We start from the raw sequence: 26,819 nt of genomic DNA on the forward strand, positions 1-26,819 counted from the left end.
GGGCTGCAGGGAGCTGGGCTGGGTGTTACGTGCCTGAGTGAATCTACCTGAGGCCAGTGACTTTTAAAATGTTTTTATTTTGATTTAAGCAGGCAGGTAAGAATGTGAGCACCCCGATGCCAGGTGTCTCCCCCAGCCCTGCCTTGCACCCACCCAGTGAGGGGACAGGGCTGTGCTTCAGACCCTCTAGAGGGAGCCGGTTCCCAGCAAAAAGCTCATTTTTGGTGAACATCATCACTCTGCAGTTGTGGCTGCTCCTGGACAGCTGGTCCTGGCTCACCCCAAGCACTCAGATGTGGAGCTCAGAGCCCAAGACAGTGGCTAAAGGCCAGGGGATGGGCAGGCACAGCCAAAGTGGGGCTTGAAGCCCACCCCAGGCCCCAGGTGGTGGCACATGAGCTGCTGCCCATCACAGAGTGATGGGATGGAACCCTTGATTGCCCCAGGGGCAGCCCCCTCACCAGCCCTGAACATGGTCTGGAGAGCAATTTGAACCTCTCCCAGGTGCCACGAGGCCACCACTGCCACCACCGATGTCTCTGCACAGCCTGTGCCTTCCCCACTGACCTCCTGGGGATGCTCTGCTGCCTTGTGTGGTTAATGGGGACGGGGCATCCTTGTGCCTCAGGGGTCACATCAGCACTTTGTCCCACTGGAACGTGCAGGGGCTGCCTGCTCACTGTCCCAGGCTGGACAGCAGGGGACCATTGGTGACCTCCTGGCAGAATAGACAGTGAGGGAGACCCCTGGTCCCTGCACTCTGGGCACTTTGTAGATGAATTTTCAGATTTAGCCATTTCAGGTTTAGGCATTTCAGTATGTGTTAGCCATATGAAATGGCTACACCTGAGCTCTAGTGCAAGGAGTGGCAGAGGGAGTGGATTTGGCTCTTCCCAAACACTGCCAGTTCTCTGGGCTTTGCAGGAGGGGAAGGCCAGATGTCAATCACATCTCTGGTGCTGGGCATCACTGCAAATTCACCCAAATAATGAGTGTTTTGAGTTGGTGTGGGTGTCCCACCTGCCCTCAGCATCTCCCTGTCTCCTGCTGCTGTGACAATGAGTCCCTTCAGATTTCAGAAATGGAAAATTTAACAGGAAAAAAATGTAATTTCGTTTTTCCTCATTAGAGGGCAGCAACAAACCCAGCTGGGACAGGAGAGCTGACCAACAAAAGGGAGGAATTACCATTACTGGGATGTACACCCCAGTCTGCTGTGGTGAGCAGGGGAAGGGTGGTGGCACCCACCTGGATTCCTTTGCTGCACATCTCCCTTCCCAGCAAGGCAAGGCTCTAATGGTTTATTAGCTATATTTTCACCCCATCCCCATTTTAATTTTCTCATTTGGCTCCAGATAAATCAAACTCCAGAGTGAAATTCTCAGTAGGATTCAGGACAGAAATGAGCTGTCAGAGGGTCCTTCAGGTGGAAGAGAGATGCTTTGGAGTGAGTGCAGAAATGGGGCAACACCTCATCCTGAGTGGGGAACAGCACCAGGCAACACACGGGGAACAAAGCGAGACCCACTCATTTATTGTCAAAAAAACCTCAAACTTTACTTGTGTTTCTCTCAATAAATAATTTACAGTATTTACAGGTGGTGACACTCCCCTGGGTCTCAGCACAGGGAGGAGCTGGGGGGGCATTTTCAGCGTGCCCCCCCTTTGCCTATGGGGTTTTTTTGTTTTGTTTGTTTCCAAGTATCGGGTCCTTCTTGGCCACACTTCACCTTTAACCAGAACTGGGTCAAACACAACCAAAATAAAGTGCTTCACTGTTTGCTTCTAAAACAGGGATACCCCAACCACCTCACACCATCAGCCACCACTGGAGCACCCACCTGGACAGAGGGAATGAGCCAAGACATAACCAGACTTTCCTTGGATGGAAACTTCCTAAACCACAGCGTGCCATCCTGTGGGGTGATTGTTTTATAGGAAGGGGAGCTCTTAAGGGAATTATTGACCTGTTGGCACCCTGTGGCTGGGCCAGCTCAGGCAGCTTTCAAGCAGCACAGTGTGCTCAGAGGGAGGCTGTGCACAGCTGCATTTAGCTGTGGGATAAACCTTTTCTTTGCCCAGAGACAGATTTTAGGTTTTAAAAAGTGTGTTTTAAACTTCTAGGGAAGATAAAAATTTGTTTTCTCTCGAACAAAAGAAACAGAAAGTCCAAATCAGCCTGGCTGAGCATTAGTGCATTGGGAAATGAAACTGTCCAGTGCTGTGGTCCAGTGGCTGCTCACCTGAGCACCTCCAAATTGTGATATCCTCATTTCAAAATCTCCCTAAACAGCGTTATCTGGGGCATCAGCAAACAAAGCAAGGAGCAAAGTAGTAAACACATCTTTTTGTTTCTTTTCTTTCCTTAAACATTTAAAAACCAATTACATCTTTTCATCTGTACAGTCACACGAGATCAATGCCAGGGCTCTATATATTAAAGAGACAATATAAATTACATCAATTGACACAAGTTTGCATTTCTCTGCTGCTTTACAAATGGAGCTCTAGAGCTGTAAGGACACAATGAATAGTCATGTTCAGTATTTACACCAGGCTGCCTCTTGGCACCAGTTCAGACTGCCAAACCAAGCCTGTTCCCACCTCTTTTGGTGCTAGCTTGTCTCATCACGCCCAGAGACCTCCCTTTTGAGAGCAGGAGGTGCCCCAAGTGTGACAAGTGTTTTGGGGCTTGTTTCTGGGAACTTCCCCCTGAGGAAAGGTGGGGGAAACCCACCAGGAGGCCTTGAAGGAGCAGACCAAAGGTGGTCTTGATGTTTGTTCAGTGAGTGATGGGGTGAACCACAGAGGAACATGGAGTGGAGGAGATGGGCAGCACTACGTGGTGGGGGAAGGAGATTATGGATGGTTTTGAGGCAGGGAACAGACATCTGGAGGCAGCTGGGGGGTCCTCTGCTGCATCCCATCTCCTGGCTGAATTCTGACATTGCCCCATTTCTGATTCAAGCCCTAAAGGGCTTAAGGTGCAACTGGTCTGCAATGGGGTTGCAAGTCGCGGCCCCAGGATGGGGAGCAGAGCAGAGACCTAGCAGCAAAAAAAAGAGCACCATGCTCCTGCTCCATCCCAGGGCTGGGCCAGGCCGAGCCACAGGCAGGGAGGGGCTGGAGGGAGGTGCAGGTTGGGTCTCCCACTGAGCAGCCATCCTGCTGCCCGTTTTAGGGGACCAGAGAGCGAACGGTGTGAGGAACTCATCCAATGCTGGGCAGAAGTTGCAGAAACCACTTGAATACTGGCCAGGTTTCTCCTGCTGCCATCAAGAGTCCATGCTGGGTCCAGGCAGAGACAAGGGAGACAGGAGTCAAACTACTGAGTGAATCAGCCAGGTGACCTGGCTAAAATAGGGGACGCCTTTGAATCACAAAAAACGCAGGCCAAGGCTTGAGGAACGTGTCCTCCTTCCACCCAGAAGGTGCCTGGCACCAGCAGCCAAGCAAGTGTGGGATCATTGCCCACCATTTAGGCCCCTTGCACCACCTTCTGCAACAGCAGGGCTGTGAGCAGAGCAGGAAAAGCAGAGCCCAGCCCCAGTGAGCAGAACATCCTGCCCTGCTGTGCTGGTCCTGTCTCACTGCTCCGTGCCTTCCTCGTGGGCTCTGCTCTCTGAAGACAAAGCCAAGTTCACACACGCCAGTGTCACAGTCACCACGTGCACGGCTGGGACCAGGGGAGTGCTACAAGCAGAGTAGCTACAAGGGCTCCCCAGCACCCACTCGAATGGGAACAGAAGGAGAGGGAAGTGAGCAAGGTCCAGACAAGGAACAGTCCAGCAAAAACTCCTGACTGGTCCCACTGGCAGCACGTTCCTCCCAGGCAAGAGCTGGGAAGGTGGAGGACTTGCACCAAGAGAGAGACTGAGTTGAGGACAACCCATGTGGCTCTGATGTCCAACCTCTTGTTTTTCAACACCTGCATCTCATCCCTGGTTGCCTCCTGCTCCCCATTCCCTTCTCTCCAAGGTGTGAAGGAGCAAACCTCTATAACAAGCACAACCAACACAAACACAGCAGTGCTACCCAGAGGGTGGGATGCGTTCCCGTGGGCGCCGTGTTGCCCGGGCTCAGGACCCGTGTCCTTTCATAGAGGTGCAGCTTGTCTTTGTTGGAGTGAAGCATCTTCACGTCCTCAAAGGCATAGTAAGCAGCCAGCATGAAGTTGACATCCCCCGTGGTGAGGAGGTCAAAGACACAGGACTGGAAGTAGAGGTCCTCCACGGGCAGCTTCTCCCTGCACTTGGCCGTGGCCGTTTCGTAGGTGAAGGCCTCGGGGGGGGCGGGCAGGCTGGGCCCCTTCCGCCGGGCACGGCCCTCGGTGGCCTGAGCCGAGCGGATGGCCTGGAAGTCAATCTGCTGGCTGGCTGGGCAGCCACGGAGGCACAGGTAGAGGCCCTGACTGTCCCTGTCCTCCACGGCGTTGACCACCTCCTCCGGCATGCGCACGGCGAAGGTGAGGTAGCGGCCCACCTGCCTCACCACGATGGTGGTGCCGATGTACTTGGCCTGGATCTCGATGTGCTGGCCCGACACCTTCTCTGTGATCTTCAGGCTGTTGGCTCCGTGCTTGTCCCCTCCGTTCTTGGAGCCGTCGACAAAGGCGGCGGGGAGCTCGTCCATCTCCGCCTGGTACACTTTCTGATCCACACACTCCTGGAAGCTCTTGAAGATGATGGTGAGCTGTGGGGGAGGAGAGGAACATGGTTACAGCCAGTGATGACCACCTAAGAACACCCAGCAGTAGGGTGGGAGGTGGAAGGGCTGGATGCCCGGCCCAGACAGGAGCATGACCTTCAGGCTCGTGGTCCTTCATCCTAAGAAGTGGCCCTGACTTTTAGCCCCACCAGACACGGTGATCCTGCTCCAGCCAAAGCGTGAGAACACTGTGAAGAGATCCAAGACCCAGAGGCTTGACTGAATGCACCACCTGGATCTGCCTGTTATCTCCAGGCCCAGCACAGAAGCTTCCTTGCAGCTGGAGCTGGGTGGAGTATCCCTGCTCACAGGCCTGTGGCAGCATGCCCGTGCATGCAGCACTGCCTTGCCTCCAGGGCTGGCAGATGGCAGCAGGGATGAGCCCTGACTCCCTCGGAGGTGGTGGAGCTTCTCTTCTGACTCCCATGACATTTACATCCCAAGGGCTGGACCAATTTGTTTCCCTAACCAATTGCAGACCAACAGGATTTCTCCCATGGGCCCTCAAACACGTCCTGCTCCATCTCAACCCCACAGGCACACATGTGCTCAGCCTGCTCCAGTGGGATGGTCCTGGGGGTGACTTCGGGGTGGCCTTGGCAGGGCTGGGGTAACGGTTGGACTCAATCTTAAGAAGTTTTTCCCAGCCTTAATGATTCTGTGATTCTATGACACAAACATAGCCCAACGTGCCTCCTCAGCGCTGGCTGGGCTCAAACACAGGCCCCTTCCAGAGGAAGGACCTCACAGTGCTTGCTCTTCCCTTGCTGGCCTGGCTTTTGGAGGGAAGACCTGGGAAGGAAAATGAGTAGAATCTACATGTACAAACAGCACAAACTATGTTTCCTCTTTCAGCTCTTGCAGAGTTGCTCTTGCACCTTTCTGCCCATGAGGGAGAAGTGGCAAAGAGGACCTCCTGCCACGTGGGCCCCATGAAGGGGGAGACTGAGACCTGGCCAGAGTGGGGTGGGGCTGGAGAAGAGAGCAGAGAACACAAAGAGCCCCAAGGACTGAGTGCTCCCATCGTTTCCAGCAGCACAGTGCCCACAGCAGTGCTTCCCACAGCTCACACTGCAGATCTCATGACTAATCCCTCCTCACCACAAGCCTGTGAGGCAGATAAGAAGAGAAAAGGCTCAATTAAGATGGTGATCCTGAGATCCCAGCAGGTCCTGGTATCCTTAAGGACCACTTTCCTCAAGCCAGACTTCTTTGCAACCTTCAGCAGGTTTTGATGTGTTTTAGCAGGTAAGGACATCAGAGTATCATTAAGTATCTTTCAGGGGGTTTATCTGGGACAGGTCAGAACCTCACTGCCAGTTCCAGCTCAGGATAAAGGGGTGACATCCAGAGCAGAGAAGCAGCCCCTGTCCTTAACATGCTTCCCTCCTCTCCCCACACAGAGGGAAAAGCAGAACTCCCAGCCATGGTGGGACAGGACATTTTCCAAAAGCAAGAGGATATCTCCTGCCAAGTCTCCCTTCTTCCTTCACACAAAAAGTGCACTGTTAGCTTTAGAGCTTTTGCACAAGGGGCAGCATACCAGTTCCTCAGCTCCAGGTCCCTCCTGAAGCTGAGGCTGTGACACACAAATCCTGCTGTATCACAGCAGCACATTTTCCCTTGGGCTCTCTGTGTTTGCCTTGTACCTTCAGGATGTTTATTTAGTCTGTCAAAGCACCTCCAGAACAGACTGTTCCCCACAATATGTCTTGACTTGGCTGCAAACCACAGAGACAATTACAAGCCTGGGTAGAGGGGAAGGCAGTGCGAGGAGCTCAGCTCCCTCTAGGCTTTTCCTGTAAGCTGGAGCCTCCCTGGAGGGCAGTCCTGGGGTTTGCTTGGGCTTTGGGGGTCCCCCAAGAGGTGCCAGCATCATTCCTGATCTGGCTGTTCACAGCAATCCCAAGGTGGGAGTCCTCTTAATTTGCAATACCTGGCTTGGCCATGAAGGCCCCCTGAGGTGCAGCACCTCAGCCTGCTCGCTGTGACGGGGCTGGATGTGTTTAACAAGAACCACATTTCAGTGAAGGCTGGGGACAAAAAAAGGAAGGACATCTGATATTTAGGGCCAAACATTCCAATTCAGAAGAGCACATGCTCTGTTTTACCCTCCCCAAGCAGATGTGGAAACAGGGGAAGACACAGAGGAAAGAAAGGCTGCTCTGAAGCCTCTCTGCCCTCGCCCACCTCTGCCCAGGGGGACAAGGCTCACCTTGCTGGTGGCGGTGGCCGAGGAGCCAGGCAGCACCGGCGTGTTGGTGACCTGCACATTCAGGTAGTTATTGTCTATGAGCGGCCAAGCCCCCTGCACCTTGCAGGTCTGGAAAGTGTCCGTGAAAGTCCTGAGGTGGGGGTCCCCAAAGAGCCCGCAGTGGGTGTAGTTGGGGGCGGCCGAGTGCTTGTGGAAGCTCTTCTCGTAGTGGCAGATCTCGGGGCTGTCGGAGCGCTCCTGGCTGTCCCCGGGGGGCAATGTCCGGAGGCGGGGCTGGGACGTGGGGCCATCCTTGGAGCAGTTGTGCTGCACCATGAGATCGTCTATGCCATGCACGGCCGAGTGGTAGGCCAGGTCTCCCCTGCAGGTGCGGGCGGTGCGGCGCGTGCAGTGCGCGTAGGCCCGCAGCGCCGTGCAGAACTCGGGCGCCTCCTCCGCGCCCAGGTGGTGCGAGCCCGACGTGGCCGCCCAGAACTCAGAGTTGCACTTGAGGATCTTGCATGGAGATGTCACTGCGGGAGGGCAGGAGAACACAAGGGGGGATCAGTGCTGGCTTGCCCAACTCCAGCCCGTCCAGAGGCCGCGTCCTCCTCCCGCTGCCCAAACTCATGACACCGGCCCGGCCGCGTGACGGGGCCTCGCTCACCAGACGTGACCCTCTCACATGACCCAACTCTCATGCATCAAAGCCAAAGAAACCAACAGGATCTGCCCCAATTGAAGCCAAAAAGGGAAAGAACATCCAGCCTTTAGATGAACGATCATGGGGGGAAACCATGGTGTGGAAGAATGGGATATATTCATAAGCAGTGATGAGGGAGGACCATTAATGCAATGGGGTTTCTAATGCCCTTTTAGGGTTTGACATTCTAAGCTCTGTGCTGCTTCAGTTACTGGGCACTGTGTCCAGACTGATCTCTACCAGCACCAAGCTCTCTTCCTTTTCCTCCTTTATGGGCTTGGGAAAACAGAGCAGCATCACAAGCACCGTGCCCAGGTTAGAGCAGGACCAGTGCCACAACCCACCCTGCAGCACAGCCAGAGGCCATCCACCATCACCAGCGCCACAGCAGTGACACTGCAACGCTTGTCCCTGTGCCTCTGTAAAGAAACGGGAACCAAAAAAACTCTATCTTGACATCTGTGTGGCTCTGCCCAGCCCTGGGAGCCCGTTCCCCACCACGGCCCGCTGAGAGAGAACAAGAGGTGGAGGAGAAAAACCGGCACAGCAGGTGCAGGGATGCCAGCGAGCCCCCGCCTTGCCTTCCCTTGCCTTCCCACCCGCCGTGTGCTGCCCAGGCGGAGGAGAAGCCAGAGGCTGCAGGGCCTTTGCTGGGCTCAGCCACAGCCCTGGTGCTTCCTGGCAAGGCAGAGGAAAGCAAAGAAAATTCAGATCCTGTTTCTTCCCCCCACATACAACGTCTGCTCCCTGGGGCAGTGTGGCTTCCCTGGAGCAGACTTGAAAGCAGCTGTGCAAAAAGCACATGGCCAGCGCTGAATGTCGCAGATGCTGCTCTGCCCCTGCCAATTTGGAGTCTTGCTGGGTGAACCCAGGCTCACACTACTTAAAATTCATGGCATTTTCCTTCCTTCCCTCTTAATCGACCCCCTCAGAGTGCTTGGAAACAGGATGGGTTCAGGCAGAAAAGGCAGCAGGAGGAGGAGAAGACAAGCCTCACCATTTCCAGATGCTTTCATGGTGCCTTTTGCAGGCATACCCATATATTCCTGTCTTGGGGCTTGTTTAGAAGGAGCTTGGCAGGGCATCCGTGCCAAAAGTATCTCAGATTTGTTTAAAAAGAAAGTTACAAAACCCAGTATTGTTTCAGGGAAAACAGTATGTTTGAGTTTTAAACATCACAGTGCTGGAAACCTAAACAGAGTTGGTGCTGGAAAATCAGAAAGGGAGACTTAAGACTATAAAACACTGAGCAGTTCGGCTGTGAGAAACAAGCCAGTCTCCTCTCTGTTTTGAAGAAGACTGAAGTGCAAATAGGAAATGGTGACAGGTTCCTCACAGTTTTAAAATTCATGTTTAATAAACTCAGATGCTAGCAACAGCACCAAGAACCCGGGAGCTGTTTGGTCTTGGCAGCATCCCACTTAAACCTGCAAGAAGCTCTGTGGAAAGCCTTTAACTCATCATTGACCAGAGGTGACTCAACAACGAGGTTCTGACCTGGGACATGGGCTCATGTTTCTGCTAAGTCTTCTGCATGCAGGGGTCAAATTTAAAGATATTTATTATTTCACATCCCTCTCTTGTTCATCCCAGGAGTGTGGTTTTCCAGGACTGTCATAATGGAAGGCGGGAGTCAAAACAGCATGCAGGAGTGTGGCCAGTGCCACCACTGCTGGTTATCCCAAACCCTTGTGGCATCAGGCAATTAAAGTCATTGCTCTCCTAGTTATTATGCTAATGTACAGCTTGAGGATGCCTTGGGGTTCCGTGTGGCAGAAGGTGCTGTCACTGAAGCCCGACCTGCCCGCACAGCCCCAGGAGAAGCTGGAGGACACATCCCTGGACACGCAGGAGCCGCACATCCCACAGCCCAGCAAGGCACCAGGATGCACTACACAAAGCATCCCACCCCGGCAGCAGCATGGAGTCCTGGCTGCAGCACTTTGCCTGCTCCAGCCCTTCAGCTGCTGCATAGAGAGGATTTTTTTTGCAGGAACAAACCCACTGCCTCTTGCTCTTTAAGGACTTTCTTCACTTGCTTGGATGAGGAGATGCAGGCTGCCTAGGGACAGAGAGGGCCCTGCTGAACAGCCCCCCAACACCCAGTGCTGGGCACATCCTGCTGCTGAGCATCCCCCACTGCTGCCCTGCCTGGGGTCACACATGACTTTATAAGGTCCTGAATTAAAAAATCCCAACCACAGGGAGGGCAGGGAAGCCCATCTCCTTCCTCCCTGCGCCTGAAGGGGGAGCGTTCAGCTCTGCGATGTTATCGCTGCACTTTTGGCACCGATCCCCTTCTGGCTGTTTCGCTCAGGGCCCCATATAAGGCCAGATCTCCCAATCCAGGTGCCCTGGCGCTGTGTGAGCAGAGCCTGCGTGTGCCTGGCCTTTCCATGGACACTTCCCCAACCACCCTCATGGCAAATCCCTCATTGCTGGGGAGGGACACAGCTGACAAAGTCTGTGGAGGAAGAAAACACGACCCTCACCCCTCCCAAGCAGCCTTGCCTCGTCCCCTCTGGCAGCAGCTTTGGCACAGTGGTGCAGGCTCATTTGTACCCTGGCCAAGAAACTATGTTTATTCAATTTCGCATAATCTATTTTCCATCGACTCACAATGGTTCTGTTTTTCAACCACAGATGACTTAGCAGGGAAACAAATCCCTCTCAAGCAGGAATCCAGCAAGGCTCTCCTGGGATCTGTGAGACATCCCCAGGTCTGGGTGATTTCTCGTCCATGGCAGAGCAGCCTTCACCTCACACACAGGTGATTTCAACCCCTCCAAGCCACCTCCCAACCCCTTCCCATGATCTTCTTTTAAGGCCTTGGTGCCACTCAAACCAGAGAACAAAATTTCCTTTGTTATCTTGAAACCGACGGTTTCAGAAAGCTAAAGCCAGAAAAACATCAGAAAACCACCTGGACTAGGACAGCCCCCTCCCACATCCCCCATCTGTTCAGGGACACTTCCCGTAAGGTCTGTACCCACTGAAAAGCCACCCAGTTCCTGGGCAGGCTGCTTCAGGAGTTTATCACCTTTACAAAACACGGGTCTTGGTTCTAAGTGGATTTTATCTGACTTCATTGTAAGGACATAAAAAGAACCAGCGATTTTCTCCAAAGCAGTAAAAGGTCCGTTAGTGACGAGTGTGTTTCCCACAAAGATATTTACACACTGCAATCAAGCCCCTTGTCAATCCTCCAGATAAGCTAAACGGTTTGCACTTTTAAGTTCTCGCTGGAAGGTGTTTGCCCAGCCCCACCATGAGATCTCCCTCCAGCAGCCTTGTTTCCTGCACAACCTACCACCCCGACAGGACAGGGGATAAAGACACACTCACAACTCTCCCGAGGTCAGCCCTTTACCCAGGAAATCGCATTGAGCAGGCAATGAATGAATTGTGACCTTTTCCTGATCTCCTGGTTTGGAAAGCCCTGGTTCTCCATTCAACAACATCCCATGGACCACCAAACACACACTCAGGGCTCTGGGGTATCAGATGCCCTCATCATCAGTACACTGCATTACCTGATGTCAGATTAAGTGTTCAAACATATGCACACATCTAACTTTAACAGCATTTAATTATCAGTGTTCCCCTATTCTCCCTTCAGTGGGTGTCAAGGAACCTGGATTTCATTTATCCAAATCAGGCTCTTACAGAAAACTAGCACAAAACCAACATTTCATCTGTTCTCCTGTAATTCCTGTAACAAAGAGAATTACTGGAAATTAATTTCTGTAAGCAAAAGCCAATTCTTTTAAGACTCTTAAATGCACGTTCACCAGACCTGTTAATTTTAAAGTGTTCACTGCTAAGCAATGTTTTTTAATATCCTCTTGGTTCCTAACGGGCTGGAAAGTATTTCATCACCCACATGTGATGCAAATACATCATCCCGCGTTTTTCCAAATACATGGATTGAAGTGTAGATGTGCAAGCCTCACACATGCAGTAAAGGGCCTTTTTGGAGAACACAGTAAAACCTAATTACCTTTGGCCTCAGATCTGAGCACCCAGACCTAGGCTCCTAAACACATATTTATTTAAGTAATCTAAATAAACATATTTATGCTGACACCTCAATAGGAAAGGCACGATTCTCCAAGGTGCTAAATACCAGCAACATCTGCCAGCTTCAAGGAGATGTGGGCTGCTCTGCTCACAGGCAGACAGCAGTCACCACCAGCATGAAAGTGAACCCAAAAGTGTTTTTAAAAAAAAAAAAAATCACATTCCTCCTTAAAAACCCCGCACAAGGGACTGCTTCCAGCAAGGTATCAGGAGTCCCAAGCGAAAACTGAGGGAACGAACACTGTGCTTCAAACCCAGCCCCTTGTGCTGCTCCTGTCCCAGAGGGTGTCCCCATGAGCTATTCCTCACGGTGGCCGTGCTGGACCCACACCCTGCTGCCCATGAGGGCTGTGAGATTAGACACAAAGGATTTTTTTTACAATTAGGGTGCTGAGACACTGGCACAGGTTGTCCAGAGAGATGGTGGGTACCCCATTCCCGGAGACATTGAAGAAGTCCCTGCCCAGGGAAGGGGGGTTGGACGGGCTGACCTTTAAAGGCCCCTTCCAACCCAAATCATTGTGTGATTCTATTTTATGACACGGATCAGCCGGCGCCTTGTCACACCAGGGAGAGAAAGGAGCGATCCGGTGCAGCCCTGATGGATGGGATGTCACGGGCAGGGACAGCTCTCCCGCAGCCCACGGAGCACCGTGGGGCGAGCAAGACCCAAGGGCCACCTGACCCAAGCTTGGTGAAAGGATTTGTGCGGGGAGGCAGCGCCGGGCTCTTCCAGCGACCTCCTTTGAACTGTTAATCAAGCACAATCTTGCAGAATAATAGCCTGGTTATTATTGCCTTGTTTGCATAACAAAGAGGCCCAATAAAACTGATTTGACTGTGCTCAGAGGGGGTGTGAAAGATCAGCCCTGAGAAAAGAGCTGTAGGAATGCAGCAAACTGCTCCAAAGCCTCAACCCAGGAAGAAAGACAATGCAATTTGCCATCAAGAAAAGCCCAATAGACCAATAAATTACCCATGTGCAAAGGGATTAGATCAGGTTTCAGTTGCACTGAAGCGGGGGGAGGACCAGGAGGAGGGGACTGAAGGAGAAAATAAACCTGACTCTCTTAAAGAGCTGGGGCTCGTATTTTGCAGGGGTGTGCATCGGGAGGTTGGCTCGGAGGGGCCACCTTCCACGCCGGGGCCGGGGTTATGTGCTCATTTCTACCGGCAAAAGCAGCAAATGCACTAAAACCAGGCAAAGGCCCTACTTTGTGTATGATAAAGTGATTCTAGATGTACCCCAGAGCACACCTCAAACCATGCAGCTTCCTTTAACCCAGTCCTTGTCTGGCTCCAGAGGATGCCGGGGGAAGGAGAAACCAGCTCCTTGAAGTCAGAAGAGGGACACAGAAGGATTTTTCTCGTATCAGCCCGTGTCAATCACTAAATCATCTGGAGGACCTGCCATGGCCACCTCCTTTCTGTCCTCAGCACCGAGTTCACGGCCCCCCATCTTTCCTCTGCAGGCATCACAGAGACACAGGGCAAGTACAGGCAGGAAACCAGCAGAGTCAGTGTCTTCACCAGCTCCAGCACAAACTGCTGCCCGCTGCTGAAGGAGCCCTTGATCACTGCTGTCACTTAGTCAGCTCTTTTGGCTCCAGACTCAGCTTACGGCTGACCCGGCATGCTCCGCGCCAGCCAAGGCGGCTCTCCCCAGCCCCCAGCCAGCACTGCTCCTCCAGGCTCACCTCAGCATCCCTGTGCAGGGAGAAGGGTGACCAGGCACCATGGAAGAGGGAACCACCCATGGAGCTGCCAGCCAGGGCCGTGCTGCTCCGAGAACTACCAGCAAACCTTGGGGAGTTCAGTAGGCACGATGAGAGGGGGAACCAGCGCAACAGACAACGCAGCAACAGAGTCACAGACTTTGTTCTTGAATCTTCCTCCTGGAATTTGGGCCTTAGTGCTGTCTTTGCCTCAGCTGTTGAGCTTTTGTCTGGTCAGAGGAAGCGGTGCCAGTGGGTGGTTCAGAAGATGCAGATTTTACTCCTCCATGAGCTCATGGACGGAGGATGAGCAGGGAGGGAAGCGATAAGGCAGTGATCTCTGACTCTACCTCTGCAGAAGGCCACTAACAAAGCTGGCTCTCCAGCAGCACAGCGTGCTGCAGGCTAGGAAGCCGTTCTGGGGCTGCACACCTGACTTTCCCTGTTGGGAGTGCATCCAGACACTTTCACCAACAGTTCCCAAGAGCTGGTAAATCTCCTCAGGCAAATGGTCCAGTTTAGAGATGAGGACAGTGAAGGATGTTAAGGCTTTCACCCAAGATGAGTACCATGGGAAGAGGTGAATTTGCACTCCCATGCCCTGCACGAAGCATCACCCTCATCTTCCTCCTCAGCCACTCTCGTCCCCATCCCTCTGGAGCGGCGGTCCCTGGATAAGGTCACCTCTGCCAGCCACCCCCACCGCCGAGTGTTTCAGGTTTCCAGCAGACATCTCTCTCCCCACGCCAAAGCTGTTTTCCCAGGGTGCCTTTGAAGGCAGCACTGCCACCCACCAGTGCCCGGGGGCCCCCCAGGTGTGGCAGTGGGTCCCTCACCCTCCTCCCCCTCGCCCGGGCCGTGGCAGGGCTGGCAGGGAAACACTTTCTGCTCACAGGTGTGGATTCCCTCTAGGAATAATCATCCCCGCTGTGCTCTTGTGAAATTTCAACCCTTCAAACGCAGAGGTAAATGAGATACAAAACGAGGAGATGGAGAAAAGCCCGGAGCACATAAATCTGGATGAGGCAAATTTATACAATTAGATGTCTGCCAAAAAATTGCGGCATCTCAATCGGAGGCGTTGGCTTGTGCAGGGCGTGGGGTGGCAGCTGCCCGGTTGGAAGGCAGCAGCCCCACAAGCCCATCAAGACACCTGACTGATGCTAGAGCCCCACCTGGGGATGCAGGGGACCCTGTGGATCCAATCCTGCAGGCTGGGCTCCCACCCAGCACCAGATTCCCTCCCCATCGCTCATACCTCATGGAAGCCACAGAATCTGTTCATCTTTCACGGCCACAGACCTCCAGAGGTTTATTTCTTTTTAAATGCTGCCTCTCCTGGACTCAGGTTTTAATTTTATGAAGCAAAAATTAACTTTCTAACTAGAACCCACTCCCCCAGTCCCACTGCTCCCGCACTTGTATGCTAGCACAGTGATGCTTTCTCATCACTGTGGGCTGGCAAAGTTTGGAGTCATGTCCTGCCACATGCCCTTGTCACTTCAGAAAGGGCCAGCTGGAGCATGTCACATAGCAAGAGAAAAAGGTAGCTTGTCCAAAACCCAAAATGCCATAGATCATTACTAAGGCTTTGGGGACCAAAGTCAACAGCTGTCCAGGAAGGAGAGGAAACCAAGGGAGGAGAAAATTCTTTGGCCTCAAGTGAAGCTTGCTCTGTGCCTGACCCATAAAACCTGTACGTCAGGGACAGCTCTGCTTGCTGGAACTGAATGGCCAAACACTTCTGGGTGCTCATGTAGTGCAAAGTGGGACTCGACACGCTTCTGAAGGACCTGCTGCCCCTGCAGCTGTGGGGACATGAGACCCTGGCCACCCCACACAGCACGGCCAGGCCGTCAGACAGAGCGGCTCAGTCTGCGCCTACCAGGGCTGCGTGTGTGTCGGAGCCAGCTTGTTCTCTGCAGTGAGAGCCCGATGACTTCATCAAGGGGATGGCATCTGGTTTTGCAGTTGGCTATAATTCAATTCTCCCCCTTGCTGCAGGAATTTCAGCTGGTGGAGCAGTGATTTACTCAGCCAGGCTGCACTTGAGTGCAAAGCAATCTTGAGGCTACAATCGAACGCACTGTTATTTTGAGAGCTCACAGACAAGGGAATAAATATCCTCTTCTTTTCATCTTTTCATCCCAGTAGCTGCCAAGTGCAGGCTACAGAGCTTTTTAAAGGCATTTAGGAGCTCTTCTCTAACAAGTGCACTGTGGATGCTGTGCACGGTCAGGCAGGACCTCGCCTTGCACAGCTCATTCCTGATCTGTGGCATCAGGATGGGATTTTCAAGGGCAAACACAGGCCAGGGCACTCCCTCACCTGCCCACCACAGCTGCATCTCCATGCAACCCCCATTTTCCCCAAAACCCCTTCTCCGTCACCCCAGCACACATCACTCCTGGATTCCAGAAGCACTGAGCTCATCCCAGCCCTCTTCAAACCACCTGGGTCCCTGAGGCTCTTTTGGTCCTGGCTTTCTACACTCCCCCTGACTCCAAGTCTGGTGTCTGCTCCAACAGGAAAAGCAAATCAGACCAAATCAAACTCATCCAGATGGATCAAAAGCCCTCATCTTTGACCTCTTTCGCTGTCTCACCAACACTTATCCCTTGGGAGCAGTAGGCTTGGCTGTGGGATCCCCTGAAGGGCTGACAGGCTGAGGAGGGGCTTGCTTGGGCCACACACTGCCACACCAGAGCCTACGGATGCTTTATGGGATGTGCCCATCAGGGAGCCAGAAGAGAGACCACAAAACTCATTGTCACTGGGGCCGCAGCCTGGCTCTCCAGGGACAGCAGGTCAGGGCAGAGCCCAAGAAGAGCCCCCAGGTCAGGAAGTTTTTATGGTTGCCCAGCCCTGTGAGCACTTTCATGTGCACATCCGACTCAGCACAGCTGTCCAGGCCACAGAGAAAGAAGCCTCCACTGTTCCCATGATAAACCCAAAGTCACTCTTAACATTGCCTTGTGCCCAGTAACCAAGGGCCAGGAATTCCACGATTTTCTGTGGAAAAAAAAGCAACATATCCACCCCATCTACAACAAAAACAAGGCACCTCCTTCCAGCCCCACAACGTGCCTTGCTGGCAATGGCAGAGAACTCCCTGTTCCAAGTACGAGACCAGCTCCAAGCTTGCAACAAAACAGGGAAGCCAAAATATTTCCAGGTTTACGTTTGAATCCCTCCCTTCTTCTCTGCCCTGACAACATCCCGCACAGGCGCGTTCCTCCCCTGCCTCCACCTTCCCCAGGATGGGCTCCATGTTCACAGCACTGTGGGGGTTATTTTAGCCTCTAAACCATCTCAATTTTGGCTTAACAATGCCATCACCTTCCTGCTGCTGAGACAAAAGCCATTTATTGACTACTCTGATACACGTCCAATTGGACTGGATCCTTATCTGGAATCCACTGTACTGCCTGGATGGACCAAGAGCAGAAAACTCCAAATTTTTAGGGAGCAGAGGTGTATTACAGCCAAGCTGGAAACAAACACGGAAAGCCAAAGCAAACCTGAGCCTGCCACACCTGGGGCAAAAACACCCAGGGCCAGATTCTGGAAGTACAAAAGGATTTGCAAGAAAACTAAGCACAGCCTGTACTGGGAGGCACAGGTTTGATTCACCCAGGAGATCAGGGTCTCAGCTGGGAGAGCACCCATGAGCATCCAACACTGGGACTTGGCACAAGCTCCAAGGAGAATTTCTGCCAAGGAAACTGTGAGCCAGTGCTCTGCCCAGACCTCCTTCCCCAGCTGCCTCACGGTCACCCTGACCTACGGCCAGAGCACCCAGCCCAAGGGCACTGGATGGTGGGGAGTGCCCAGGAGGCAGCAGGGCAAAGCCATCAGTGTGAGAGCAGCACAAGTGGGAATCCAGCCCGGGCTGCGAGCGTAGGGGGGGTTAGGCAAATAAATAAATAGGGCAGGACTCGGCGAGGCACTGATCTGACACGCCGAGCACCCGCTTGGGCAGCCTCCAGCGGCCCTGCTCACCTGGGGCTCCCAGGAGGGCTGCGAAACCTCCTTGGTGCTGGGAACCCACAAATTCCCAGGAAGCATAGAGAAAAAAAGGGTAAAAGGATATGGCAGGGAATAAATCCCCCTTTTTCCCCTACCTTTCCACCCACAAAGCTTTCAAAAAAGCCCCCAGCCTGCTCGCAGCCCACGGCACGGGGAGCCCCGTCTCCGCCTGCGCCCCGCTCCCGCGGGCTCTGGATCGCCTCGTTCTGCCAGTTCTTTGCACCTTATTTGACTGCTGAAGGGAGAATCAAACAAAGCAGCCAGCCAGATCTCCTATCAAGTTCTTTCTTGCACCGTAAATCTCACAGCCTCGACGCTTTGCAACTCAACCGCTCCAAAAAGGGCGTTAAGCAACACATACGGGAGCAGCTCCAGAGTTTCCAGAAAAAAAAACAGGGGGTTCAGCTTCCAGCCTGCTGCGAAGTTTCATGGGAAGAGTGGGGTCCAGAGAGACACCTCAGTGCTAAGGGCAGCGCTGAAAAGGTCTTCCTGGAAGAGGGCGAAGAGGGCAAAGATGGGAGGAAGGGCGAAAGCAGTTATTTATTTATTTCCTACATGTGTGTGCAAGACTACTTCACCTACGGTTATGCAAAAGAAAGGCAGAGGCGATTTTAAAATTAAAAAATTAATTTTTTTTAAATGAAAGTTTTACTAAAATAAAAAGGGAGAAAGAAAAACTCTAAGGCTTAAATCTCCCTTTCTCCCTCCGGCTTTCTCTCAATTTTTTCCCCCCTTGCAAGTGAAAAAAAAAAAAAAAGAGGTAAAGAAACTGGAGAGTTTTGGAAGGAACAAATCCGCCTCTGTGGACTGGGTTTCCCCTCCCCCAACAAAAACAAGCACTCAGGGCTTGAAGGAATTTGCAGGCAGAGATCTGCCAAAAACATTGTGAAAAACTATGGGGGATTCATTGGAAACAGATGGCGTTTTCAGCTGTAATTCTGAAATTCTCCCCTTTTCTGACACAATACAAACATCGGGGCCGGGGGCGGCGGGGGGGCCGAGCCCCGCGGCGGGTGCGAGCGGCCGGCCCGGGGGTGCCGATGCTCGCGGGACCATTTGGTTGCCATCCCGCCCTCGGACAGCACAACAGCTCCCGGCCCAGCCAGGGCAAGTTTTCCAAGCAAACGAGGCTGCTGAGCACCCAGAGCTGTGCGGCGGTGAAGGAGAAGGGGCGGCCGCCCGGAGCGCCCGCGCATCCCCCGCCCGCCCGCCCAGGTGCGCCCCGCGGCCGCGCTCCCCCCGCCGGGGCCGTGCGACCCCCGGGCCCCCACCGACCCCAAATCACACCGCAAGGACCCCCCGAGCCCCTCCGAGACCCCTCCCCGGCTCTGCCCTCCGCGGGGGCTCGGAGCGTGGAGCACACCACTCTGACGGCAGAAATTTCGGATGGGGGTGTTCATACGTGGGTCACCCCACCAGCGTCCCCCCCTTCCTTTCGCGACACCCGGGAAGGGCAGAGCAAGGTAACCTGGCGCTGTCAGGAACACCTCCTCCCGGCTGCCTTCGCCGCTTTGATTTCCACCATCTCCTTCCTTGTGGGATGAGGAGCGGGGAGACAAAGAAGATGAGGTCAAGGAGAAACACCCACCGCAACTGCTTGGGGAACGGGGAATTGGGGGTGCACGCACCAAAGCCGAGCCCCACTTGCTTATTTTAAACATGTGGCAAACTGCTGCGAGGAGAGGGAGAGCGAAAGAGGCCCAGGGACAGGGGAACGGGGGCGGCGATCCAAGGGCTGCCAGAAACACAAGGAAAAAGTCTGCAAAATAAAGAGGCTGTTCCTTACCTGAAGGGAAGATGCAGAGAAAGACAGGGAGGATTTGGAAAAGTCCCAGGGCTGTGGATCCTGCCCCTCTCCCCATACCCATCCATCCAGCTCGAGCTTTAACCACTATCCTCTCCCTGGAAGAAGAGTTTAAAAAGGAAAAAAAAAAAAAAAAAAAAAAAAAAAGGAGAAGGGGAGGGAGGAAGAGGGGAGAAAAAAAAGGGAAAAATAAATCAATCGAAAGAACTTGGGGGGAAAAATGAAATCAAAAGCCCCGCATGGCTCCGCGGAGCGCGGCAGGCACGGGCGCCCCCAGCTCCGGGCTCTGCACTGAAAGATTACACAGACTTTTTCTCCTTCTTCTCCTCCTCCTCCTCTCCGTCCCCTCCCATTACAACCCAGCCCCAGCCATCAATCATCCCGCTGCCTCCCAATGCCTGCATCCTCCGCTGCGCCTCCTCCTCCGAGCGCGCCCGCCTCCCCGGCCATGCTGCGGGAAGGGGCGGGAGCGGCCGCGGCCATGGGAGCCAGCCTGGGAGGAGCGGGGAGAAAGAGCCGGGGAGAGCTCAGAGAGGGGGTCGGAGATGGGGATCGAGCCGCCAAGCTCTGCCGTGCCCCCGGTGAAGGGGGTGGCGGTGGTCTCACGCAGGATGGGTAACGGGAAGGGCTCTTGATGTGTGCCAGCATCGCAGCTCGGTGGCAGTTTGGGAGAGGGGCTTCCTCCCACCCCATCGGGTCTCAACGCACACTGTGCCTTCCCTGCCCCTCTCCCATGGGCCTGCCAAGCGTTCTTTGATCCAAACAACAAGGTAACCTGGCCCTGCAATCCTGGGCCCCAAAACTAAGCAGTTTAGGGTAAAGGGGCTGTCGTACAGCAGAGGAGGGAAACTGAGGCAGGGAGGCTTTAAGCGGCTGGTGCAGGGTAGGGGTTGTGATGGCGACACTGAGGTCTCCAGCGTGCTGCGGGATGGTGTTCCCCCAGCACATGGAGCTCCTCCATGTCTTCCCAGCCCTGGCACTATGGAAGGTGAGAGTTTCACAACAGTTCCAGGTCATTCACCCGCACCTGCACTGGCAGCGGTGAAGTAACCCCAGGTGACTCAGAAACATTAAGTGTCATAGATCCTTATCATTAGACTGGCACTCCTTACATAGGGGCACGGCTGTCAGGTACCCAAATCCAGCTGCCAGCCCACCAAGGACCGATGGAGATGAGTAACAATATCTAAACTCACTCAGGACAGCCACCACTGCCTCCTCTGCACCACTAGCCCACTTACAGACCTGGATGTTCACTGGGGGAAAGTCTCACCAATTGTGTTGGTAGAGTTGTCCCAGGGTGTCACTTTTAAGCCTCCCTTAGAGACCCTCTGGGCAGTCCCAAGCAGGCACCAACCCTGTGAGAGCCCTGCCTGCTCACCAACCATCAGATGGAACAGCAGCTTGGAGCACACAGGCGTTTGCCTGCTGGGTTTCAAGATCCTGCTCTTTTCTCTTTTCTTCCTCCTGCGATGCCACAGCGTGTGGAGATGAGCAGATTGGATCTGCATCCCCACCATCCCAGGGGTCTGTGCCACCCATGAGAAGGCTAGGCTAGGAGAAAGGCATCCACTTAGCTTGGATCTCTTAAAATTTTCCCTTGAGGGATGTTTTAGCCACAGTGAGCTAAGACCGCTTCTGAATGAGGGTGCCCACGAGTGTAGGCTTTAATGACTTCCCTGTTTTGGATCATTAGCTCTCCTTTGATGGCGTGTCCCCTTGCCATCCAGATGTTTCATCTCCTTTCTTTTGGGGTTCTTATCAAAGAATAAAAGGATGCTTGTTTTTTTTACACCACCCTTCTCCCAGCTCTGTAAGACCATGTGTCTTCCGTCCTGCAGGTTGGTATAGGCTGGGATACTCCCTGACATTTCTTCTAATTATTCTTGGAAACCTCCTCTTCTAGCTCATAAACATCCTTAAGGATGTTTTTTTGAGTGACTGTGGCTTAAAGTCTCTAATAAGAGTTTGTGATCTCCTTCCTGTCATGGATTGAATCTGTGATCCAGTACAGCAAATATGCCATAGAAGAAGGAAGAGGAGATGGGAATAAATATGCAAGAAGCAAAGATATCTTTTAACACCTATCTATTTCTCCATGAGGGGACTGAGCCCCCATGCCTCCAAATGAAGGAGGAGCTTCTCTGGGGCTTTATCCAGGCTGCAACAGGAATTAAAACACAGCAGCTTTTCCATCTGGGACCCAGATGGGATCCAAAAATCCTGTGGCCTTGCCTGCCTAACGGAATATCTGCCTTGGTCCTGCTGGTCCTAGAGCTGTGCTCAGATGGTGTCCACTAAAGTCAGAGGGAGCTCTGTGTGCAGAGGAGCTGCCAGAGTGGGCAGAGCTGGGCAGGAGATGAAAGCTGGCAGGCCGGATCCCGACCTGTAGCAGAGGCAGTGTGGGAGGAACGCCGACTCGAAGCACCTCTTTGTGGGGGATGTCAAACAGGGGCAAATATGTCCAAACCCTGCCAGCTGCTCCTACCACCCAAGAAGAAATGCCTGCTGATGGGATGTGTAGGCAGCTGGAGCTGGAAGGGGCCTAGGGGGAGGAGAGAGAGGGTCTGTGAGCTGGGAAGAGCCCAGGAAAGGGGGAGGAGATCCAGGGGATGGGGTTCCAGACCTCAAATCCCTTCCTCTTGCTCCCACCCTCTCCTCTTGCAATGCGACTTTTGCTTCTATTTCAAAATAAAAAAACCATAATTTCTGCTGTTATCCTGGCTGATGACATCTAACACGATCTGTTTAACTAAAAAAACCCATCGGAATTACGAACTTTTAAAACCCAGCTGTTAAATAGCTGCTGCGAGGCTGCTTTGATGGTTTGACCTAAAGCACCACTTTGGTATTGCTGTTTTGGGGCAGGCTGACACATTGCAACGATAGCCTGGAATCCAGTCTGAGGCATTAGAGTTAAAATAAGACCCTTGATGGAAATTCTGCCTTTGGTGTAGGGAAAACTGTGCTGCCATAAAGCAACGGTCGGATGCCCCTGGCTCCAGTTTGTAAAAACTTCTCCTTGATTTTGCTCCGTTGCATCATGCATTGCAAATGGGATTGCTGTTCTTGGCACTGATCAAAGCAGCGGATTTCGCTGGAGAAAACAACAGATGTGTCCAAACCGTAACTTCGGGGAGGAAAAGGCCCCAAATAAGGTGTGTTTCTGAAGTCCTGCTCCCCCTTACACGTTTTTGAAAAAAAGTTCACCTTTCTGTTTAGCTGAATCAAAGCTCTGGACTTTAAATTGCCTGCTGAATCAGAGGCTGTGTGAAATTCGGATCTGTGCCCTGCTTTATGGGGATATCTCTGCTTGGAAATGCAGAGCTACTGCGTTTCCCCCAACTTCTTTCCTTCTCAAAGCCCATCCAGGACTCTCTGTTCAGGCAGGGTTGAGCCTGATGCTCCTTGCAAACAGAATGTGGGAAACCACCCACCACTGACATGCAACCACTGCAGCGGCTCAGCTCCGGGGCACAGGCACCTCCGTGGTCATCTGCACGTTGTTGCTGTGTTTGGTGTCACTGTGGAGGGGGACATGCAAATCACAGCCTTCTCCGAGGTATTTGCAGGATGCTGGAGGAGTCACAGTTCCCATGGGACACTCAGCTGGGCTGAACTTTCCTTTTCTCTGCCCTGCATGGCTGTGGGCTTCAGTGGGGCTGAGTGAATGTGGCTGATTTGAGCCCAGAGGTTTGCAGATGAGGGCTGCCCTTACAGCCTTCCTAATGGAATCATTCACTACCTGTAATTATATGGCTAAAATAGTAAACATGGGTATTTCCGAGGGCTGCAACTAGTAGTTAGAGGAGTGGATGTTGGGGCTCCTGGTCTGCTCCTGACTCTCCCATGAACTTTCTGTGTGGCCACTTTTCACACCACTATCTCCACACTCCTGCTCTGCCTCAGGACACGGTGTTAACTCATGGCTTGTCTGGAATAAGCCATAATCACTCCTGCAGGAAGCTAATCCTGAAATGCTCTGCAGGGATATGTGTGTGTTTGGGGTGAGCAGCAAAAAGCAAGCTGCTCCTTAAAGGAGGAAGAAAGGAAGTTTGGAACGGAAACCCCCAAGTTGTTGCCTGGAGAGGTTTGACAACTGATCCCAAAATGTTTGTGAAAATAAAAGCTAACATTTGTGCGCTGAACAATTCCCTTCCTAAAGAAAAAAAGCCTCTGAATAAGAAGAACCAAAAATACCCCAACATCTTTATGCAGTAAAAGCCACCTCTGATATCTGCAATTAAAGACCTTCCTTTTACTCATCATTCCAAGCTGCCAAATACCCATCTAAACCCCCTTCCCTAGCAATGTTTCCTTGCAGGTAGAGCAGGAAAATGTCCCCCTGAGATCTCCTTAGTGCCCTGCAGTGAACTTTGGCATCAGCTGGATGGGGCAGGCAGAGGGGATGGCACAGAGCTGGGCTTTGAAGAGTGACCCACTCCTGTGCAGCAAAGTGCAGAGAGGAGTTTGTTGGTTTATCTAAATCCTCCTCCCCACTGCTGCCCCTTGAACATCAGCCTCACCAACCTGGCTGTGTAAAAAGAGGCCAGTTGGGAAAGGTAGAAAATAATACAGCTTTGTGCCACCAGTAAATGAAATGTAAGAACTCTTTGTTGATCTGCATCCTTGCATCTGCAGATTAACTGATTATCAGCAACCCCCACTGAAGTCACAGTGGGTGACCTTCTCTCCTAAAATTGCTTGCTCCGAGCCCACGGCCATAAAAATCACCTCTAAATGCTGAAAAACAGCCAGGCTGCAAGGGGAAGGGAAGATGGGCTGGTAGAAAACTTCCAGTTTCACCCATCACAGAAAGCAAAACAAGCAGGGATATTTTAAGACAAATAGAGTTCATTATATGGACTTTTTTTTTTTTGGACTTGTTAACACTCATTTGTGTCTCTCCCTTTCCCTCAATTGCAAAGCCCTGGGGGAGCGAGGCCTAATTCCTACACATGGGAACATGTAACCATCCCTTGTGTTTGGAGGGCTGGCTGGAATTCACCATCTGTATATTTCATTCTCTGCAGGGAGCTGGTCTGCCTGGCCCAGTCTCCTCTTTGGTGTAGATATCGAGCAATATCTCTGTAGTCTATCTTCTTCACATCTGGGCTCCCCTCTAAGCAAAAATAGAAGATGGGCTGGGAGGTTCCCTAGAGCAAGTTCAAATGGCCAAATGTCAACTCAGCAGAAAAGAAGGCTAAGTCTGAGCTGCCAAAAAAATGGTCAGAATCATAGAATCACAGAATGGCTGGAGTTGGAAGGGGCCTTAAAGATAATCTAGTTCTGATTCCCCTGCCATGGACAGGGAGACCAGAAGAATTGGTCTGGAGAAGAATTGCAGAGAATTGGGTGCTTATCAGCAGAGACAGAAGCCAGTCTGTGTGATGGGACAGTCTTTCTCTGCTGCTTTTAAAAGCTCCTGACATATTGAGAAAGTGCAAACATAGCTCACTAATTTCCCTCCGCTGACTGACAGGTCAGCTAAGGACATCTCCTCAATCCTATTTAAAGGTGGGAGATGGCATCGAGTGTTTGCAAGCCTACATCTGCAGCCCTTTGAGCAAGGGCTGTTTGAAGGATCCTCTGGAAAAAGCTCTGTGAAACCCAATCAGCCTTGCCAGGTCTCCTTCTGTCAATTTGCAGCAGCAGTGGCCAGAAATACAACCCAATACTGGATGCCTTTCCTGCATTCTCAGTTGTGAGACACTGAGTGACAGTGACCACAGCTGATTTAAAACTTTGTCCTGAATATCTGAGAGACATTCCTTCTTATAGGGGGAAAACCCCCCAAACCCAAACAACTTTAACCCAGCACTTCTGTGGGTATTTTGGCAAACGAAAATGGGAGTTTTTGTGAAGAGGGAGCATCTTGGAGTTGGCACCAGGAGTCCTCCCGGGCATGCCTGGCTCGGGGCTGGGTTAGGGTTGGGCTGGGATTAAAGCTGGATCTGGGGCTTGAGCTGGGACTAAGGCAGGGTTGGAGCTGAGCTGGGACTGGGGTGAACTGGGTTGGTACTGGGCTGGACTGGGATTGGGCTGGGCCGGGGCTGCGGCCCCACTGGGTGGTGCTGTTATCCCTGCGCCGCCTGCAAAAGTATCCAGTTTATAAAATAAATGCAATCCAACGCCGCCTTAAACCACATGACATAACAGCAGCTTGCGAGCTCCCATTAAAATCTCAATTTGGGGAAATTGATTCTACCTCTGAGCAATTGCGATGCAATTACTCCAACAGGCAGCAATCAAGAATCACATCAAAACAACACCAAACTTTCATCTCCTGCCTCACAACCACCACCACAACAAAAAGCACCTGTCTTGCAAACGCAGCCCGGTTTCCATAAATATATGTAATTTTTAGGAAGGGCAACGTGCATGTCCCAGATTGGAAGCTTGGACATGGGCTGCTCTGCCTGGTGCGTTTGAACTGTCCTGTCTGGGGGCTTTATTCTGTCCCCTCCCCGTCTCCTGGAGGAGGTTTTGGGCTATTTACGGGCTCAGGACATCAGGAACGAAGTCGCTCACGCTGCCCTGCCACACTCCAGCTGCCCATCCTCTCCCTGCGCACAGATGTGCCCGTCCCAGCCGTGTCCCACATCTGTCCAGCTGTCACCCCCCGCCTTCCTCCTCTCGGGGCTCGTAAACCCCCCCAAGCACTTCGGAACCAGGGGAGTTCAGGGAGAGCTTTGTGTTCCCGCTCCGGTCTCGATAACCCGATCAGCCCCGGGATGAGCAATCCGAGTGAAAGGGGGAAATATTGGGGAGGATGTTTACAGTTCTCATCAGTGGTCTGCAAGGAATTACTCGACTGACTTAGCGCAGCAGGGAGCAGCTTTAGTGGCAACCATCAGAAGGGAGGATAAATGAATAACCTCATGCATGCCAGCTAGCGCCGAGCCGGGCAGGCAGCGCTGGGCAGGGGAAGCGGGAAGAATCCAGGTTCCTTATAAAAACGGCCGGGAAGGGGGGAGCCAGGAGGGGACCGGGAGCCTCAACAGGTCCGGAGGAGGAAGGACCATGCAGGGAGCCGGGGGACATGCGGCCGGGGGGGCCCCCAGCCCCCGCCCCGCTTACCTTGGCGGCCGCATCAGCCTCTCCAGCCCCGCGGGGATCGGTGCAGGCAGCGGCGGCTTTTTTGGTATTCTTTTTTCCAGGAGGGGTAAATAAAACAAAAATAAAAAACTAAATAAAATAAAACCCAAACGAAATAAAATAGTAAAAGCCCCCAAGGGTCGAAGTGGGGGTGGCGGGGGGGTGGAGGCCGAGGGGCGCGGGCAGCCCCCCGCCCTGCGGGCAGCCCCGGCGGGGTGCAGGCGGCCTCGCTCAGCGGGACGCGGGGAGCCGCATCGCCCTCCCGGAGCATGTGAGAGGCAGCGGAGGAGATAGAGCCAGATAGAGAGGTCCCCTCCCTCCTCCCTCCTTCCCTTCTCCCTCCTCCCTCCTTCCCTCCGCACACGCTGAGCCGCGTCGTTCGCAAGGAGCGGCGGAGGGAGGGAGGCAGGGAAGGAGGCGCAGCCCCGGCCCCGCGAAGGGGGGGCTGGGGGTCTCCGCTGCAACACCCCGACCCCCAGCACCCCCTCT

The 26,819-nt window shown here is 53.0% G+C and overlaps 1 protein-coding gene across 1 annotated transcript; it reads right to left on the reverse strand.

Annotated features, from left to right (window-relative positions):
• Nucleotides 1-1,531: 1,531 nt before the first annotated feature.
• RGMA (repulsive guidance molecule BMP co-receptor a) lies at nucleotides 1,532-26,573 on the reverse strand. Its single transcript, XM_059858593.1, has 4 exons — nucleotides 26,313-26,573; nucleotides 19,215-19,330; nucleotides 6,923-7,434; nucleotides 1,532-4,692 (listed from the first exon to the last, which is right to left on the reverse strand). Exons 1-4 carry the CDS (start codon nucleotides 26,324-26,326, stop codon nucleotides 3,997-3,999), a joined length of 1,338 nt encoding a protein of 445 aa, XP_059714576.1. The 5' UTR covers nucleotides 26,327-26,573; the 3' UTR covers nucleotides 1,532-3,996.
• Nucleotides 26,574-26,819: the final 246 nt, after the last annotated feature.

Source organism: Haemorhous mexicanus, chromosome 13 (genome assembly GCF_027477595.1).
Source record: "Haemorhous mexicanus isolate bHaeMex1 chromosome 13, bHaeMex1.pri, whole genome shotgun sequence".
Classification (NCBI taxonomy): Eukaryota; Metazoa; Chordata; class Aves; order Passeriformes; family Fringillidae; genus Haemorhous; species Haemorhous mexicanus.

What these genes read in the sequence shown, in the direction of transcription:
- RGMA (XM_059858593.1), bottom strand. An exon ending in TCTCTGCATCTTCCCTTCAG is followed by an intron (nt 7,435 to 19,214) that starts GTAAGGAACAGC and finishes GCCCTCCCGCAG; the next exon opens with TGACATCTCCATGCAAGATC. An exon ending in CGGCCACCGCCACCAGCAAG is followed by an intron (nt 4,693 to 6,922) that starts GTGAGCCTTGTC and finishes CCTCCCCCACAG; the next exon opens with CTCACCATCATCTTCAAGAG.